We start from the raw sequence: 21,701 nt of genomic DNA, 5'->3' as shown, positions 1-21,701 counted from the left end.
GACGACCTAGGGCTTAGAACGCCTGGCGTGTACAAGATACCACGTCAGTGTGGCTGTTACTACTCCGGCCATACAGTACGCACGGTGGAGCAACGCCGGACGTAACACGAGAGGTGCTTACGCCTACGCTATCCAGAAAAATCAGCCATGGCAGAACACACCTTAGAAAATGGACACCGAATTCTGTTTGACGAAACATCTGTCGTTATGAAGACGAAGGGATTTTGGGATAGCGTCATAAAACAAGCTATTGAAATAAAAACCTCTGAAAACACCATCAACAATGGCGGAGGTTTTCAGCTCAGCACACTGGACTCGCATTCGGGAGGACGACGGTTCAATCCCGTCTCCGGCCATCCTGATTTAGGTTTTCCGTGATTTCCCTAAATCGTTTCAGGCAAATGCCGGGATGGTTCCTTTGAAAGGGCACGGCCGATTTCCTTCCCAATCCTTCCCTAACCCGAGCCTGCGCTTCGTCTCTAATGACCTCGTTGTCGACGGGACGTTAAACACTAACCACCACCACCATCAGCTCAGCACAGCCTGGAACCCGGCTGTCGCGATGTTAAAACGGGAGCGACGGACGCGGAATGAAAGGATTACCGTATATGGCGAGGAAGAGAGCACCAGTGACGTCACAGCCAGCAGTGCGCCTATATAAAGACGCAGCCCCAGCGACAAAGCAGTCAGTCTTACCACTTGACAATGACCGGAGAAAGCTCGGTCGAAAGTTCGTCGGATTTTAACCACCTGACACGGATGGAAACCCGAGAAAATTTTATTAATTGTTACTGACCTTAAAATTTTACTTTTCTAACGTTTTAAATAACCATACAACGGCTCTGTGCTAGACTGACGCATGCGTCGAGTCAGATGACCGAGAAGAGACCGAGTCAAATACAAATAATAGTTGTAACATTGTGTAACCACTGGATAGATTGTTAACTAAATAATCAAACTAAGCGAAACATACCTTAATAAAGTCGTACCAGCAGGCCACAATGGTGCAATGGTAGGACCACACTCACAAGGAAGTTCACACATTGGAACAGAATACTCAGAGATGCCGCCGCAACTTCACAACAGGAGCGTCAAGCCGGGCACACAGGCGAGCTATGGAATGAGGCCTAGGCTTTCAGCAAACGTTCGTTTATCGTGTACGTATCTTTAAGGCTTTCCACCTCCTCCAATAAACCAAGCTTATTGCCTTTCTGAGTACAGGATACGATGCACAGACCATCGAGCGTGGCTTACGCTCCGTAGTCTTCACGCGTTCACAAAATGTAGAAAGCTGTTTTACTTGACGCTCCTACGCTCCTAAGTATTAAAGTGAAGAGCCAAAGAAACTGGTACACCTACTTAATATCGTGTAGTGCCGGAATACGACGTAGCATGGACTCGACTAACGTCTGAAGCAGTGCTGGAGGGAAATGACGTCATGAATCCCACAGGGCTGACCATAAATTCGCAGGAGTACGACGGAGTAGAAAACTCTTAAGAACAGCATATTGAAAGCCATCCCAGATATGCTCAATAATGTGCATAGATGGGGAGTTTGGTGGCCAGCGGAAGTGTTTCAACTCAAAAGGGTGTTGCTGGAGCCACTCTGTAGCAATTCTGGACGTGTGAGGTGTCGCGTTGTCCTGCTGGATTTCTCCAAGTCCATCGTAATGTACAATGGGCATGAATGGATGTAGGTTATCAGATACAATGCTTACGTACGTGTCACCTGTTAGAGTCGTATCTAGACGTATCAGGTGTCCCATATCTCTCAAACTGCACACGCGTCACAGCATTACAGAGCCTCCACTAGCTTCAACAGTCCCCTGTTGACATGCAGGGTCCATTGATTCATGAGGTTGACTCCATACCAGTACACGTCCATCCGCTAGATACAATTTGAAACGAGACTCGTCCGACCAGGTAACATGTTTCTAGTCATTATCAGTGTTGACTGGCCCAGGTGAGGCGTAAAGCTTTGTGTCGTGAAGTCATCAAGGTTAAACGAGTGGGCCTTCGACTACGGAAACCCATATCGATGATATTTCTTTGAATGGTACACACGCTGATACTTGTTGATGGCTCAGCTTTGAAATCCGCAGAAATTTTCGGAAAGGTTGCACTTCTGTCACATTGAACGATTCTCTTCATTCGTCGTTGTTCCCGGTCTTGGAGGATCTTTTTACGGCCGCAACGATTTCGGAGATTTGATGTTTTACCGGATTCCTCATATTCACGGTACACTTTTGAAATGGTCTTAAGGGTAAAGCCTCATTTCATCGCTACCTTGGAGATGATGTACATCATCGCTCGTGTGCAGACTATGACACCACGTTCAAACTCACTTAAATGTTGATGACCTGCCGTTGTAGCAGCAGTAACGGATCTACGCCGGTCACTTCTTGTCTTATATAGGCGTTGCCGACCGCATCACCGTATTTTGCCTGTTAACATATCTCTGTATATGAATACGCATGCGTATACCAGTTTCTTTGGCGCTTCAGTGTAATTATTTATATACTGCCTGACCTGTTACAATTTTCGAGGTCATCAACATAAACTTTCGTGAAATAACTGATGATATTTTGCAATTGTCTGCTGTAAATAACTATAATAAGCAATGAGCGTTTCAAGGTCACAAGTTTTGTTCTTATTAATCCTACTCCAAATATCAAAGACTTTTATCGTAATCGTCTAGAGCAAGTTGGCGACTTCAGCTGTTGCTGACAAAGCTCCCCCCCCCAGGGATAGTGGTAACATGGCCCAGCGTGAATAGCCCGTCAAAAACTGAACACAGTTAAAACATGAAAACAAGAAGTAGGTGTACTAAACTGTGAAAAAGAAGCAAAATAGAAATAGTGAAAGGTCCAGGTTCAATATCTGCTACATCGAGCGAGTCGCAAGATCACGGCGTTGTTGTTGTGTGGTCACGGTGTTGTTGGACGGTGAGCAACCCGCCCCCAGCAGCGTTTTACAGTAACACCTATTGGCCTTCCGCATTTCGTTTAACTCGTCTTATGCCTAAGGAGAGACTAAACAATATGTTGAAACTAGCCGACCTTCCACTTTATGGCCCTCGAGTCAAGCAAAATCAAAACCAGAGCCAAAGGAGGTACAAACGAGCATCACTTAAACCATTTCTCCTAACGGGACTGCACCCACAGGGGAGTTAACTCTGTGAAGAATGCGAACGACGCGGCGTGTGTTAGTAGTGCTTCTTGAATATTGTTTGGTGTGTATTCGTGGTTGCCCGATTGTCTACAGTCATACGAAATCTTAAATATTAGAACGAAAGGTATAATTTGCATCTGATTACTGATTACTATCATTACACTGTTTCTAGCATTAAATTGTACCTGAGTATGTAGTAACTAGCTAAACGACGCAGAAAACATATCCAGGATATTACAATCAAAACTATGTATCAGTCGCTCTTATTTCTGAAGAAAAGAATATTATTTGTGTGTAACGTAGCTACATATTCTTTCCGATTCGCAAAACGAAGATACATTGTATTATATTGCATGGAACTGGGGACCTAGAAACGACGGAGAGGCTCCGTCCCCGCTGCAGCCCTCAGTGGTTCACAACAGGCTACAGCAGTCCACTCACACCACCGCCGCCCCACACTGAACCCAGGATTATTGTGCAGTTCGGCGCCCAGTGGACCCCCCACCGCCGGGAACGTCTCACACCAGACGAGTGTAACCCCTATGATTGTGTGGTAAAGAAACTATGGTGTACGCGTACGTGGAGAAAGTGTTTGCGCAGCAATTACCGACATAGTATAACTGAGGCGGAATAGGGGGAATCAGCCCGCACTCGCCGAGGCAGATGGAAAACCGCCTTAAAAACCATCCACAGACTGGCCGGCACACCGGACCTCGACACTAATCCGTCGGGCGGATTCGTGCCAGGGACTGTCACGCCTTCCCGCTCGGAAAGCAGTGCGTTAGACCGTACGGCTAACCGGGAAGGCCAATGAAGATACATATTTCCTGTGGGTTTCTCAGATGCTGCGTCGTCATAGCCCTAGTATCGATTTCAAAATATTACGATAACTGGCAAGAAAGGTAGGCGTAGGTGTAGTAATAAAGTTAGGTATAAAGTGTAAACTCAAATATCCCGGTTGTTTCTCTTTGAAATTTACCCTCCAGACAAAAGTGCTCCAGACAAAAGTGTTAAATAAGATAGTTAAAAAGTTCACTTAATTGACATCTACCATTCTCATATTTCATAATTTTTTTCGTTATTTGAAAACGATTTTCGCCGTTTAGAGCATTGGGTCGACGTTGTAACAGAAACATTTACGCTTTGATCATTTTAGGACTACGAGGAGGCTGGTCCCGGCGAAGGTTCGACTCCTCCCTCGTTCATGGGTGTGTGTGTGTCTGTCCTTAGCATAATTTAGGTTATGTAGTGTGTAAGCTTAGGGACTGATGACCTTAGCAGTTAAGTCCCACAAGATTTCATTGAACAAAACTACGAGGGTTGGAACTTAAATAGTGGCGACTATTTATTCACAACCGATACAAAAGAGTTACATGTCTGCACCTGTTACCGCGCTGCTGCTACGGTCGCAGGTTCGATTCCTGCCTCGGGCATGGATGTGTGTGATGTCCTTAGGTTAGTTAGGTTTAAGTAGTTCTAAGCTCTAGGGGGCTGATGACCTCAGATATTAGATCCCATAGTGCTCAGAGTCATTTTATCCATTCTGTTAAGTCCCATAGTGCTTAGAGCAATTTGAACCATTTTGCATCAGTTAATGTTCTTCAGATTAGTTACCAGCGTTGTGCAGAACCCGTTGCCAGCGATGTGGAAGGTGTAGTATACCGTTAGCAGAGCCTGTTCTGTTGACGGTGCGAATGGAACGGTCTAAAGTTATGGTGATTCTCGCGTACGACTGTGATGGTGTTATCCTAACGCATACGTTCCTCCACGGCTAACCGCCAATGCACAGTATTCCTGTTCGTTTTTGGAACATCACCTGCGACCAGCTTTGCGAAAGAAGTAGCGACACTTTCTGCGCAACCCACCCATCATTTTACGCGACAATGCGCGGGCGCATACAGCGCAAGCTGTGTCTGCTCTGTTCGGTCGATGGGACTGGGAAGTACTGTATCATCCACCATACACCCCGGACTTAAGTCCTTGTGACTTTGATTTGATTCCGAAGGTGAAGGAACTACTTCGTGGCATTCGCTTCATGACTGTTCCAGAGATTCGACAGGCAGTACACCGCTCCATTCGTAACTGGCTCTGCTAACGGTATACTACGCCTTCCCATTCGCTAGACACAGGTTCTACACAACGCTGGTTACTACTTTGAAGGACAGTAACAGGTGCAAACATGAAACTCTTTTGTATCGGTAGTGAATAAATAGTTGCTACTATTTAAGTTCCAACCCTCGTATCTACTCTTTCACTTTCTCTTCTGACCGGCTGAGCTGCTGTCAAATTGTGCCACGAACTACTGCAGAGGCCCAGCGACACAGGAAATTTTGTCAAGCCGATCCTACAGCACCGAATGTGCCGAATTTCTGAGAGTGTACACTTGCAAAAGTTTGCTTTTTCATATTTTGTTTTGTATTGTGGCTTGTCATTATTCGTAAGTAGTGTTCTGAAGTCAATCCAGATGAATAGTCTGCTGTGCGAGCTCCATTATTTTGTGACCGTGTAAGAAATTTCGCATGGTTGCATCACACAGTTTTGAAGAGTATGGTTGTAATGGAAGTGAGTGACCTGACTGGAAAGAAAGTGTCCCGCAAGTCTGGGTACTGCACAGTTCGACCAGCTGGCCAAATGGAGAATGGAGACCCATAATGAGGCCCCTTTCAATCCCTGTCAGGTGCTGATAACGCTGTCTCACACGATTGCGCAGCATCTCCTTCACAGTGATCACTCAACATCTGACACGCATTACACTAATCACGAACAGTGGTAATGCACTTTGATGTCCGTTCTAGTAGTCACAGAGAATTGCAGACCTAACTTTACATACCTGCCGACTGTACGTATGTGTGACATCCCGCTGTGCCTTCTGGCTGTTTCACGTTTTTTGTCAAGAGTGTACATTAGAATCATGAACATGTCACTCGTACTGTGGCTAAACAAAAAACAGCACTATGGACGTGGAGGGTGGATGGACGCACGCGCCAGACCTCTGGGGCAGTGGTGTGGCGGCCGCAGGGTGTGGCAGAAATTTCGGAACGATGTGGTCGCCGTTATGCGGCAGACCGCGGACGGCGTGGCCCACACACGACACGGGACACAGGATACACCGCCGACCCCCAGCGCTGCGGTGTACGATATAATTAACTGGCCACGCGAACCCGCACCAGCTTTACCGCTACATCCACCCTGATTTCGACATAAATCAGTGTACCTCCCCCAACCACGCCAGCCCTTCCTCTCTTCTGTTCGGTTGACGTCTGAAATACCGATGTAACCTTGTAGAATGTGCGGGAGAATCCTCGTTCTTCGTGTTCTGTAAGAGTCGGTCCTAGTATGGCAGCGCACAGTAGCAACATGTACCAAATAACGCTGCAATCCAAAATTCAATTTTTTTCAGGGATCGTATTTACGACACCACTGATGGCATAGATAAGGGATCAACTGTTCTGGATAGTCCTTGGCTTAACAACTGTTTGTGTACCTATCGGCAGAACGAGCATACTGTAGCTATCCTACAGTAAAGCAAGAGTAATAGGAGGCAGATTCCAGACTACCTAACAGATCAAAAAGAAAATTTCTTTTCCGACACTGACAATGTTGAGTGTTTATGGAAAAAGTTCAAGGCAATCGTAAAATGCGTTTTAGACAGGTACGTGCCGAGTAAAACTGTGAGGGACGGGAAAAACCCAAGTGGTTCAACAACAACGTTAGGAAACTGCTGCAAAAACAAAGAGAGCCTCACTGCAAATTTAAACGCGGCCAAAACCTCTCAGACAAACAGAAGTTAAACGATGTCAAAGTTAGCGTAAGGAGGGCTATGCCTGAAGAGTTCAGTGAATTCGAAAGTAAAATTCTATGTTCCGACTTGACAGAAAATCCTAGGAAGTTCTGGTCTTACGTTAAATCAGTAAGTGGATCGAAACAGCATATCCAGACACTCTGGGATGATGATGGCATCGAAACAGAGGATGACACGCGTATAGCTGAAATACTAAACACCTTTTCCGAAAGCTGTTTCACAGAGGAAGACCGCACTGCAGTTCCATTTCTAAATCCTCGCACGAACGAAAAAATGGCTGACATCGAAATAAGTGCCCAAGGAATAGAAAAGCAACTGAAATCACTCAACAGAGGAAAGTCCACTGGACCTGACGGATTACCAATTCGATTCACACAGAGTACGCGAAAGAACTTGCCCTCTTCGAAGAGCCATATACCGCAAGTCTCTAGAGGAACGGAAGGTTCCAAATGATTGGAAAAGAGCACAGGTAGTTCCAGTTTTCAACAAGGGTTGTCGAGCAGATGCGCAAAACTATAGGCCTATATCTCTAACATCGATCTGTTGTAGAATTTTAGAACATGTTTTTTGCTCGAGTATCATGTCATTTCTGGACACCCAGAATCTACTCTGTAGGAATCAACACGGATTCCGGAAACAGCGATCGTGTGAGACCCAGCTCGCTTTATTTGTTCATGAGACCCAGAAAATATTAGATACAGGCTCCCAGGTAGATGCCGCTTTCCTTGACTTCCGGAAGGCGTTCGATACAGTTCCGCACTGTCGCCTGATAAACAAAGTTAGAGCCTCGGAACATCAGACCAGCTGTGTGGCTGGATTGAAGAGTTTTTAGCAAACAGAACACAGCATGTTGTTCTCAATAGAGAGACGTCAACAGACGTTAAAGTAACCTCTGGCGTGTCACAGGGGAGTGTTATGTGACCATTGCTTTTCATAATATATATAAATGACTTAGTAGATACTGTCGGGAGTTCCATGCGTCTTTTTGCGGATGATGCTGTAGTATACAGAGAAATTGCAGCATTAGAAAATTGCAGCGAAATGCAGGAAGATCTGCAGCGGATAGGCACTTGGTACAAGGAGTGGCAACTGACCCTTAACATAGACAAATGTAATGTATTGCGAATACATAGAAAGAAGGATCCATTATTGTATGATTATATGATAGCGGAACAAACATTGGTAGCAGTTACTTCTGTAAAATATCTGGAAGTATGCGTACGGAACGATTCGAAGTGGAATGATCATATAAAATTAATTGTTGGTAAGGCGGGTGCCAGGTTGAGATTCATTGGGAGAGTCCTTAGAAAATGTAGTCCATCAACAAAGGAGGTGGCTTACAAAACACTCGTTCGACCTATACTTGAGTATTGCTCATCGGTGTGGAATCCGTACCAGGTCAGGTTGACAGAGGAGATGGAGAAGATCCAAAGAAGAGCGGCGAGTTTCGTCACGGGGTTATTTAGTAAGCATGATAGCGTTACGGAGATGTTTAGCAAACTCAAGTGGCAGACTCTGCAAGAGAGGCGCTCTGCATCGCGGTGTTGCTTGCTGTCCAGGTTTCGAGAGGGTGCGTTTCTGGATGAGGTATCGAATATATTGCTATTTATTCCTCCCGAGGAGATCACGAATATAAAATTAGAGAGATTCGACCGCGCACGGCGGCTTTCCGGCAGTCGTTCTTCCCGCGAACCATATGCGACTGGAACAGGAAAGGGAAGTAATGACAGTGGCACGTAAACTGCTCTCCGCCACACACCGTTGGGTGGCTTGCGGAGTATAAATGTAGATGTAGATGTAAGGGGTCTAAATTTAAATATTTCCTCAGTTTTCCTGGCCTGTAGGAAGTGTGTATTCCTCCAGTCCAGAAAAATTGAGCAAACAGATTGGTTCTTTTGCATTTGGTGTGGTCTAGGGTGAACCTTGGGCGGCTGATAAAAGCACCGTTTGTTCATTGGCAGTTCCTGAGGAAATCCCGAAAAATCACGTTCTTTGGGTAAGAAAAGTACCCATTGTTCAGATGGCCACTTCTATAATTTCTGTTCATGGCAGATGGTCGAAGTTTTTACCATATCTTCTCCAGATGATAATCTCGGGGAACAAAATTTTTGTCTAGTTCCAGAGGTTAAAAGCTACAATACTTGATCACGAAACTGTGAAATCTGGTTTATAACCGATTTGCACCGTGAACCGCAATTATGAAAATAAGTAACCATAGCAAATGACTGAAATTTTAACCGTACATTCTTTAGACATTCACCTACAAAGGCCTTCTTCCCGTTTCCGAAAATGTATATCCATTATCAAGACACACCCAAAAACCATGATTTTTGGTTATCAGAAGTATCTCTGTTTTCCTGGGCTATAGGAAGTGTGTATTCATCCAGCCCAGAAAAATTGAGCAAATAGACTGGTTCTTTTGCATTTGGTCTAGGGTGGAGCTTCGACAGCTTATAAAAGCACAGTTTGTTCAATTCTATATTTTCTGTTCATGTCAGACCGTCCAAATGTTTACCACATGCTTTTAAGATAATGTTTTTGGGAAACCTTGGAACTTTTTTGATGTCCTTAGTTACCGAGATCCTGAGGTTCAAAGTTATGCCCGTAAAACATGGACGTAGTATACTGTCTGAGATGTAAGTGTAATTTTAACTGACATAATGAACACATGACACAGGCTTCTAGAGACATTACATGGGTTCTCAGGCTGGCAAACTACGTTTTTAGTCATCAGTTTTTCAGCAATTAAACTTTATAAAGCGCTGTCTATGTAAATGGGCGGTTCGCACCTATACGAATATATCCAAAGTCGTACTACAATGACAAAAAATTGCCTGGATTGTGTCTGAACATGCCTGAGAAGAGCTAAAAATGACAGTGAAAAGTTTTATAAAATGGGGAAGGCTCCAAATTCAGTAGAATATTCCTAATATAATTTTTACTCTTCCAAGAAACAAATCATATTTCGGGTGTTTTCAGCGAATCGTGATCGATGGGCAGCGTATCCAGAAAAAAATTTAAAGTAGACGATTTTTAATTAACCTTACATTAGTCGTATGTATTTGTTGTCTATATGTGTCAAAGTATATAGGGTTTTCTGAAATGCCCGTTCAAGGACTTGTAGATGGGAGCGCGTACATAATACTTTGAATAGCAGTCCCTGTCCGGAGGCCTATCATTCCCGTTCTACGACAATTTCATTTCAGATTTTTAACTCATCCGCTTCTGCTTGAGAAACTGAATTAGGCGTGTCACAGTTCAACGACACTGCAGAGCCGAAGAAACTGGTACACCTACCTAATACCGTGCAGAGCCCCAGCGAGCACACAGAAATGCCGCAACACGACTTGGCATGGACACGACTAATATCTGAAATAGTGCTGGAGGGAACTGACACGGTAAATCTTAAGGTCTGTCCATGAATCATGATTCCGGAAGAGTACGAGGGGGTGGAGATCTCTTCTGAACAGCACGTTGCAAAGCATCCCACATACGCTCAATAAAGGTCACGTCTGAGAGTTTGGTTGTCAGTGGATGTCCCTGGAGCCACTCTTCAGCAATTCTCGACGCGTGTGTGTGTGTGGGGGGGGGGGGGGGGGGGGGGGAGGGGGTCGCATTGTCCTGCTGGAATTGCCCAAGTCCATCGGAATGCATAATGGACATGGATAGATGCAATTGATCAGACTGGATGCTTACGTGCGTGTCACTTGTCAGAGCCGTGCCTAGATGTAGCAAGGGTCCCATATCGATAATGTTTCGTTGAATCGTTCGCACTTCCAGCATCGAAATCTGCAGCAATTTTCGGAAGGGTTGCACTTCTGTCACCGTGGACGATTCTCTTCAGTCGTTTTTGGTCCCGCTCTTCCAGGATCTTTTTCCGGCCGCAGCGATGTCAGTGATTTGATGTTGTGAAATTCCTGATATTCACGGTACATTCGTGAAATCGTCCTATGGGAAAACAGCCACTTCGTTGCTACCTCGGAAATGCTATGTCCCATCGCTCGTGCGCCGACTATAGTCGGCAAAAATATGTACATATTCCAAGCCACTGAAGATGCCTTGCAGAAAATAAAGGCGAAACGCATATGACACGAAAATTGTGTTTCATTCAGGTGTGGTCAGACAGTCAATAAAGTAGAAATTATCAATATACCGTAATATTACACGCAACTGAGGAAGACAGGACTACAAAAGTTGAAGATCGCGAATATGTTCGCATGCCAAAATTTTTTGATGAGGAAGGCGTCCTAAGGATTGACGCAACCTGTTCCCCACTTTTCTGTCAGAGTCTTTTAAAGAGGAACATATTCGCCATTTTTGTTCTCCAACAGGGGCATTTTCCCGTTGTTATTAATATAGAACATAACAATGCCATTATCACACTGTTGTTGAGTCAGTCTCACATTGCAGGGAGATTTCAATTCACATGTCCGCGCCGGGCGCTGTGGCCCAGCAGTTATAGGCGCTTCAGTCCGGAACCGCGCCGCTGCTGCGGTCGCCGGTTCGAATCGTGCACCGGGCATGGATGTGTGTGGTGTCCTTCGGTTAGTTAGGTTTAAGTAGTTCTAAGTCTAGGAGACTGATGGCCTCAGGTGTTAAGTCCCATAGTGCTTAGAGCCATTTGAACCACAGGTCCACACAATTCCAAAGACGGCAAGAGCTGACGAGAATTACCGCACAATCAGCTTAACAGCTCCGACATCCAAGGTACTGACAAGAATAATATACAGAAGAATGGAAAAGAAAATTGAGGATGCGCCAGATGACGACCTGTTTGGCTTTAGGAAAGGTAAAGTCATGAGAGAGGCACTTCTGGCGTTTCGGTTAATAATGGAAGCAAGAGTAAAGAAAAATGAAGACACGTTCATAAGATTTGTCGACTTGGAAAAAGCGTTCGACAATGTAAAATGGTGCAAGATGTGCGAAATTCTGAAGAAAATAGGGGTACGGTCTAGGGAGAGTGGGGTCATATGCAATATGTACAACAGCCAAGAGAGAATAATAAGAGTGGACGACCAAGAACGAAGTGCTCGTATTAAAAAGGGTATAAGACAAAGATGTAGCCTTTCGCCGCTACTGTTCAGTCTTACATCGAAGAAGCAATATTGGAAATAAAAGAAAGGTTCAGGAGTGGAATTAAAATTCAAGGTGAAAGGATATCAATGATACGATTCTCTATCCTAACAGAAAGTAAAGAAGAATTACGTGATCTGCTGAACGGAATGAACAGTCTAATGAGTACACAATATGGATTGCGAGTAAATCGAAGAAGGACGAAGGTAATGAGAAGTAGTAGAAATGAGAACAGCGAGAAACTTAACATCTGGATTGATGGTCGCGAAGTAGATAAATTTAAGGAATTTTGCTACATGGGCAGTAAAATAACCAATGACGGACGGAGCAAGGAGGACATCAAAAGCAGACTATCAATGGTAAGAAGGGCATTCCTGGCCAAGAGAAGTGCACTAATATCAAATATCAGCCTTAATTTGAGGAAGAAATTTCTGAGAATATACGACTGGAGTACAGCACTGTATGGTAGAGAAAAAGGGACCGTGGGAAAACCGGAAAAGCAGAGAATCGAAGCATTTGAGATGTGGTGCTACGGACGAATTTTGAAAATTAGGTAGACTGATAAGGTAAGGAATGAGGAGGTTCTGCGCAGAATGGGAGAGCAAAGGAATATGTGGAAAACATTGATGAGAAGAAGGGACATGATGACAGGACATCTGTTAAGAGATGAGGGAATCACTTCCATGGTACTAGAGGGAGCTGTAGAGGGCAAAAACTGTAGAGGAAGACAGAAGAGAGAGATTGGAATACATCCAGCAAATAATTGAGGACGTAAGTTGCAAGTGCTTCTCTGAGATCAAGAGGTTAGCACAGGGAGGAATTTGTTGCGGGCCGCATCTAACCATTCAGAAGACTGATGACAAAAGAAAAGGTCACAGGATGGTGAAGGCGTGCAGCCACCAACAGGACCATGCCTGCCAAGACGTCAAGAAGACGTCAATTTTATGTTGTTGTCGCTGGTCCATCTGGAGTTGAAATGAAAAATGTACTCTGATATGAATTAGTTCAAATGGCTTTAAGCACTATGAGACTTAACATCCGAGATCATCAGTCCCCTAGACTTAGAACTACTTAAACCTAACTAACCTAAGGACATCACACACATCCATGCCCGAGGCAGGATTCGAACCTGCGACCGTAGCAACAGCGCGGTTCCGGACTGAAATATGAATTAGGTGCAACAGAAACAATTTTTCTGATCCTGCATGACTACTCGTGGAGGTGTTTTGGATTATCTAAATATAAGATCATCTTGCACTTATAAATAACTCTCACAAATGTTTCTGTTACTCTTTTGGAGTAGGTAATGAAGCGACTTGAGCCATGGTTGCTCTTGAAAAATGGATTTCGTCAGTTCAAAAAATTTATAGTTGAAAACAACAGCTCACTTTAAATAAACGAGATATCATTGAAGTCGTGAGTATACAAACGTTACTAAGGGGTGATGAAGCGGCTGGGCAGGTAGAGGGGAAACGGAAAATAATGCTACATTAGTATTCTACCCAGTGCATACACGACCCAGAGCAGGCATGAACTACAACATTCTTCCCCCATAGAATTTCCTTTGGTGTGTTGAGGTGCTCACAAGCTCCGAAACAAAGATTTTCCATGGGCACGTAGCAGTGAGGCTGCTCATGTAACCGTGTTTCAGTTACACTATCATATAACATGAGCTAAACTGCGCAATAAAATTATCCAAACTCGAGTGATTGCTAATGGCAATAAACTCCTTTGGAGAGTCGTACATTAATTATTATACGCAACACTTGGTTCACAATGACAATCTAAAGATCGTTCAAAGGCACGCGAAAATGAATCAGAACGGTGAAGCAAATTCTGTCTAAATTAATGCGATACACGATAATCAAGAAAAAGCAGCATGTAATTACTGAAATGACAGACCACCGCAGAATACATAGGGTCACCTCCATCGAAAAACAAAGCCAAATACTTTCCACGTGGTTCTCTCGTAAAAAGAAAGGTAATTCGGTTCACTGAAAAGAAATACTGACACTCTCGAACGTTATAGAAACTGAATGTAATAGAGTAACTCTTGACCGCAGTAGACGAACTACGAATATCTTTATGCTCCGGAGGAGAAACAGGTTTTACCATTTCAGCTTCAGTATCTCGACTCCGCATGTTAAGATGGCCAGGGCAGGCCTTAGAAGTCGGAGAGAGCGTTTTTTTCTCTTTTTTTGCGAGTAGCGCTCTTACTCGTGGGTAAGAAAAAACTGCGAGACTCTTCTGCAAAAGCCAGCAGAATCGATGCTACAGCTTTGACTACACAAGAAAACCTTTGCTTCCCGCATCAGTCGACTCAGAAACATAAGCTCAAAGAAATTAACTGACCGCAGATTGTTTCTGGAACTGGAGATGAGCGGAAAAAGGAAGCTGGTCGACGCATGAAAGAAATATGCAATCGCACATCGCGCAAATAAAAGGACACAGAGGAAACATATGTACTATGTACACTACTGGGCATTAAAAATGCTACACCAACAAGAAATGCAGATTATACACGGGTATTCATTGGACAAATATATTATACTAGAACTGACATGTGATTACATTTTCACGCAATTTGGGTGCATAGATCCTGAGAAATCAGTACCCAGAACAACCACCTCTGGCCGTAATAACCGCCTTGATACGCCTGGGCATTGAGTCAAACAGATCTTGGATGGCCTGTACAGGTACAGCTGCCCATGCACCTTCGACACGATACCACAGTTCATCAAGAGTAGTGACTGTCGTATTGTGACGAGCCAGTTGCTCGGCCACCATTGACCAGACGATTTCAATTGGTGAAAGATCTGGATAATGTGCTGGCCAGAGCGACTGTCGAACATTTTCTGTATCCAGAAAGGCCGGTACAGGACCTGCAACATGCGGTCGCGCATTATCTTGCTGTAATGTAGGGTTTCGCAGATATCGAATGAAGGGTAGAGCTACGAGTTGTAACACATCTGAAATGTAACGTCCACTGTTCAAAGTGCTGTCAATGCGAATAATAGGTGACCGAGACGTGTAACCAATCGCACCCCATCCCATCACGCCGGGTGATACGCCAGTATGGCGATGACGAATACACGCATCCAATGTGCGTTCATCGCGATGTCGCCAAACACGGATGTGACCTTCATGATGCTGTAAACAGAACCTGGATCCATCCGAAAAAATTACCTTTTGCCATTGGTGCACCCAGGTTCATCGTTGAGTACACCATTGCAGGCGCTCCTGTCTGTGATGCGGAGTCAAGCGTAACCGCAGACATGGTCTCCGAGCTGATAGTCTATGCTGCTGCAAACGTCGTCGAACTGTTCGTGCAGATGGTTGTTTGTCTTGCAAACGTCCCCATGTGTTGACTCATGGATCGAGATGTGGCTACACGATCCGTTACAGCCATGCGGATAAGATGCCTGTCATCTCGACTGCTAGTGATACGAGGCCGTCGGGATCCAGCATGGCGTTCCGTATTACCCTCCTGAACCAACCGATTCCGCATTCTGCTAACAGTCATTGGATCTCGACCAACGCGAGCAGCAATGTCGCGATACGTTAAACTGCAATCACGATAGGTTACAATCCGACCTTTATCAAAGTCGGAAACGTGATGGTATGCGTTTCTCCTCCTTACACGAGGCATCACAACAACATTTCACCAGGCATCGCCGGTCAACTGCTGTTTGTGTATGCGAAATCGGTTGTAAACTTTCCTCATGTCAACACGTTGTAGGTGTCGCCACCGGCGCCAACCTTGTGTGAATACTCTGAAAAGCTAACCATTTGCATATCACAGCATCATTTTCCTGTAGGTTACATTTCGCGTCTGTAGCACGTCATCTTCGTGGTGTAGCAATTTTTATGGCCAGTAGTGTATATATCAATTAGCTGATAAACCTGGCATTGCCCAGATATTAATTTTGACGATTTTCTGTTAGAAACGAAAACAAATCAATGAACCGTGACTGTAGCGTAATATAAAAAAAATCGTTCGTGAAAACACCTTTGAGATAGTTTAGTAGACGTGATGATTCCGGACAGTTTCTGCATGCTGGGCGCAGCTGCTGCGCGTGTCTGCAACGCGACTGTGTAAACGCCTCTTTGACAGCGCGTCTTCACAGCCCTGTAGACGGCTATATTTTTTTCTACAGCCGTTTGCGCTTCGTAATTGAAAGCTGTTAAAAGCCCTGCAGGGTCTGAGGGATTTCCTTAGCCCCTTGAGTTCTACAGTTTAAAAAAAATTAAGTTTAATAATTTACACAAAATTTATCTTTATCGTCGTAGTTAGTAACGAATAAAAGAAGAAATTGGGAAAAGTAAACAAGCAGTTATTTTAAGGAGGTGGTTTAACTTTGAAATATAATTTTAAAATTTTTCACAAATTTAACCTCTGTTAACATAGTATGTAACGAATACAAGAAAAAATTGGTTGAATAATAAACAAAATAAATTGTTTCAAAGTTGTCGTTTCATTTTGGAACCACTGGAACATACAGCCATCCATCGTATCATCAGATATATTTTGAAGCAATTTCGCATTTTTCCTAGACAAATGGTTCAAATGGCTGTGAGCACTACGGGACTTAACTTCCGAGGTCATCAGTCCCCTAGAACTTAGAACTACTCAAACCTAACTAACCTAAAGACATCACACACAACCTTGCCCGAGGCAGGATTCGAACCGTAGCGGTCGCGCGGTTCCAGACTGTAGCGCCTAGAACCGCATGGTCACCCCGGCCGGCTTTACCTAGACACACTCCCACATTTCGATACTTCCATGAACTCATAATGCCTAAAACAACTTATAGTCTTCAATCACCAACAAAAATGGGCCAACGATTTCAAAAATTTTTCTGTAAAGTATATGCTGCTCCAGTGGATTCATTTCGAAACCGTTCACAATGTTGATAGTACAGACTCAAATTTACGTTACAGTAACTTTAAATATATTTACTTCCATTCTCAATAATCTCCTCAATAGGATCACCACAAAAAACGCATGTCACAATCTACTATCATCACATAGCACTGCACTATGTGATCAAAAGTGTCCGGACACTCCCAATAACATACGTTTCTCATATTAGGTGCATTGTGCTGCCATCTACTGCCAGGTACTCCATACCGGCTACCTCAGTAGTCATTAGACATCGTGAGAGAACAGAATGGGGCTCTCCGCGGGACTCATGGTCTTCGAACGTGATTGGGTGACAGGGTATCTGTACGCGAGATTTCCACACTCGTAAACATCCCTAGGTCCTCTATTTCCGATGTGATAGTTAAATGTAAACGTGAAGGGACACGTACAGCACAAAATCGTACTGCCCGACCTCGGCTGTTGACTGATACAGGCCGCCGACAGTTCAAGAGAGTCGTAATGTGTAATATGCAGACATCTATCCAGACAATCAAACAGGAATTTCAAACTGCATCAAGATTCACTGCAAGTACTTTGACAGTTAGGCGGAAGGTGCGAAAACTTCGATTTCATAGTCGAGCGGCTGCTCATAAGCCACACATCACTCCGGTAAATGCCAAACGACGCCTCGCTTTGTGTTAGGAGCGTAAACATTGGACGATTGAAACAGTTGGAAAAACGTTGTATGGAGTGACGAATCACGGTACACAATGTGGCGATCCAATGGCAGGGCGTGGGTATGGCGAATCCCCGGTGAACGTCATCTGCCAGCATGTGTAGTGTAAACAGTAAAATTCGTAATCAGTGGTGTTATGGTGTGGTCGTGTTTTTCATGGAGGGGCTTGCACCCCTTGTTGTTTTGCGTGGCACTATCACAGCACAGGACTACATTGATGTTTTAAGCACCTTCTTACTTCCCACTGTTGAAGATCAATTCGGGGATGGCAATTGCATCTTTCAACACGATCGAACACCTGTTCATAATGCACTGCCTGTGGCGGAGTGGTTACACGACATTAACATCCCCGTAATGGACTGGCCTGCACAGAGTCTTGTCCTGAATCCTATAGAACATCATTGTTTTGGAACGTCGACTTTGTGCCATCCCTCACCGACCGACATCTCAGTGTAGCACTCCGTGAATAATGGGCTGCCATTCCCCAAGAAATCTTTCAACACCTGACTGAACGTATGCCTGCGAGAGTGGAAGCTGTCACCAAGGCTAAGGGTGGGACAACACCATATTGAATTGCAGCATTACCGATGGAGGGCGCCACGAACTTGTAAGTCATTTTCAGCCAGGCGTCCGGATACTTTTGATCACGTAGTGTCATCGCCGGCTGTTGCTTGCTTTGAACGCTGTAGGTGACTGCTGCGATGCACAACATTCGTCGAAGTACCTCAACGTACCTCTAGACGTCTCTGTCTTCCAATAGCGTCGGTGGTTTTATATGAAAGATACCGGTACTTTAAAAAAAACTAATAAAATGGTTGTTTCGGACAGAAACTACTGGTACTCAAAGAGTGAAGTTGACTCGACTGTTGGAATGTCTTAATAGTAAAGGATAACTTCATTCATGATGCGGCATCTTTTCACACTTATGACGTCATGTTTCGTGAATTATGTGTCGTACAGTGATTATTTGTGTAGGTAAATTTCGTGGAATTGTGGATACTGTTTGCTAAATATGTCACGAATATTGTTAGCACCAAAGACGTAATAAATTTGAACGTTATTCATTGTGCTGCATTTTTTTCACGCATAGCAGTGTTTATGACGTCAAATCTCTTGAACTATATGTAATAGAATGAAATAATTTATAGGTGGATTTAGCGGCGTATATGGATCGTGTCAGCGAAATTCATTGCAAACAGAGTTAGTAGCAGAGAAGCACTAAATTTAAATATCGTGCACGATGCGGCAGTTTTTCACCCATATCACTGTTTACTGCCTCATTGCTCCTGAACTGTGATAGGTACGTGGTTGTTAACCCTACAGCAATTGTTGCTTGACGGTAAGGGATACGTGTGCCAAGATTTGTTGAAATCGGTGCAGTGGTTTAGGAGAAGATGTGGAACATGCACACCCACATATACAGTGTGGTCCATTGATCGTGAAAGGGCCAAATATCTCACGAAATAACCGTCAAACGAAAACAAAGGACGAAACTTGTCTAGCTTGAATGGGGAAACAAGATGGCGCTATGGTTGGCCCGGTAGACGGTGCTGCCATAGGTCAAACGGATATCGACTACGTTTTTTTAGAAATAGGAACCCACATTTTTTATTACATATTCGTGTAGTACGTAAAGAAATACGAATGTTTTAGTTGGACCACTTTCTTCGCTTTTTTATAGATGGCGCTGTAATAACCACAAATATATGGCTCACAAACTCAAACAAACTGTTGGTAACAGGTAGGTTTTTTAAATTTAAATACAAAACGTAGGTACGTTTGAACATTTTATTTCGGTAGTTCCATTGTGTTCCAATGTGAACTTATCATTTCTGAGAACGCATGCTGTTACAGCGTAAATACCACATTAATGCTATAAATGCTCAAAATTATGTATGTCAACCTCAATGCATTTGGCAACACGTGTAACGACATTGCTCGCAACAGCGAGTAGTTCGCCTTCCGTAATGATCGCACATGCATTGACAATGCGCTGACGCATGTTGTCAGGCGTTGTAGGTGGATCACGATAGCAAATTCAACTTTCCCCACAGAAAGAAATCGGAGGACATCAGATCCGGTGAACGTGCTTCGACGACCAATCCACCTGTCATGAAATATGCTATTCAATACCGCTTCGACTGCATGCGAGCTATGTGCCGGACATCCACCATGTTGGAAGTACATCACTATTCTGTCGTGCACTGAAACATCTTGTAGTAACAACGGTAGAACATTACGCAGGAAATCAGCATACATTGCACCATTTAGATTGCCATCGATAAAATGGGGGCCAATTATCCTTCCTCCCATAATGCCGCACCATACATTAACCCGCCAAGGCCGCTGATATTCCACTTGTCGCAGCCATCGTGGATTTTCCGCTGCCCAATAGTGCATATTATGCCGGTTTATGTTACCGCTATTGGTGAATGACGCTTCGTCGCTACATGGAACGCGTGCAAAAAATCTGTCATCGTCCCATAATTTCTCTTGTGCACATTGGCTGAACTGTACACGACGTTCATAGTCGTCGCCATGCAATTCCTGGTGCATAGAAATGTGGTACGGGTGCAATCGATGTTGATACTAAAATGTAAACTTTCACGGCCGGAAATATCATGTCCATTATAATTATCCGGGCTGTTATGCCGTGGTCGGTTGATGAATTCTGAGGTGATTCCCAACGTTTCGTCTCCGACTGCGCGAGACATCTTCAAGGGGGTCCGTAGCTTGATGGAAGGTCCAACACACACACTGGCTCGCTACTGACTGCCGCTAAATTCCGTGTCCGCGCGCCCCCGCGCCGCGGCGTGACGTCACGTGTTTTGAAAACGTCAGTGCAATTGGCCGCTGTCCGTCGCCGTCGATCGCCGTTGCCATCACCCAGTAGTGGACGAGTGGTACACATCTTCTTTAACACCGGCATCCATATACCGTTTAATTTGACGCCCTCCTCCTTTCGGTAGAAATTATTTGGGTGTTTAGCGATTTCGATTGCCTCCCTGTAGAGCCTTTCGTAGTATCCGCTCGTGGCCGCTAGTACTTGCGTCTCCTCGAAACGAATATTGCGGTTCCCTGGCTGGAAAGCATGCTCCGCAACAGCTGATCGTTCCGTTTCTCCTCTTCTACAATTTCCCTTGTGCTCTTCCAAACGTTTAGAAACAGTTCTTTTGGTATCTGAACAGTATAAACTCAAGAATTCAATTTACTATGGAGGAGGAGCTAGACGGCAAACTACATTTCCTCGATGTGCTTGTGTTTAGAAACGAAAATGGTAGTTTGGGCCACTCAGTATACCGCAAACCCACGCACACGGACCGTTATTTGCACCGGGATTCGAACCACCACCCACAACAGAAGCGGGGTGTTATCAAGACGTTAGCGGACAGAGCTAGAAATATTTGTGAACCTGAGTTGCTCGACGCTGTGATGGAACATCTCCACAATGCACTAACGAAGAACGGATATTTGTCCGCCGAAATAAAACGTGCGTTGAGGCAGCCACGCAGAAATCATACTGACGTACAGGCTACTGCAAAATCTAAGGTTTTCCTGCCGTTTGTTAAAAATGTAACGGAAAGAATAGGGAGGATCTTGACGAAGCGGAATATTACCGTAATTTACAAGCCCACCAGGAAGATACAGGAATACCTTAGGCCTGCCAAGGACGCTCGCAAACCATTGGAAAACTCTGGAGTGTATAGGATCCCATGCAGCTGTGGTGATGTATATGCGGGTACCACCAAAAGAACTGTTTCTAAACGTTTGGAAGAGCACAAGGGAAATTGTAGAAGAGGAGAAACGGAACGATCAGCTGTTGCGGAGCATGCTTTCCAGCCAGGGAACCGCAATATTCGTTTCGAGGAGACGCAAGTACTAGCGGTCACGAGCGGATACTACGAAAGGCTCTACAGGGAGGCAATCGAAATCGCTAAACACCCAAATAATTTCAACCGAAAGGAGGAGGGCGTCAAAGTAAACGGTATATGGATGCCGGTGTTGAAGAAGATGCGTACCACTCGTCCACTACTGGGTGATGGCAACGGCGATCG

General features: G+C 44.5%; 1 protein-coding gene across 1 annotated transcript in view; it reads left to right on the top strand.

Annotated features, from left to right (window-relative positions):
* The first annotated feature begins 1,063 nt into the window (after positions 1-1,063).
* Positions 1,064-21,701, top strand: part of LOC126474288 (Kv channel-interacting protein 4-like) — a 127,860-nt gene continuing 107,222 nt past the window's right edge. The window contains exon 1 of the mRNA XM_050101752.1: positions 1,064-1,157. Coding sequence (XP_049957709.1) covers positions 1,064-1,157 — 94 coding nt within the window. The remainder of the gene's footprint in view (positions 1,158-21,701) is intronic.

Source organism: Schistocerca serialis, chromosome 4, assembly GCF_023864345.2.
Source record: "Schistocerca serialis cubense isolate TAMUIC-IGC-003099 chromosome 4, iqSchSeri2.2, whole genome shotgun sequence".
NCBI lineage: Eukaryota > Metazoa > Arthropoda > Insecta > Orthoptera > Acrididae > Schistocerca > Schistocerca serialis.
Note: the sequence above shows the minus strand (reverse complement) of the source record. Positions and strands in the feature narration are given on the sequence as shown.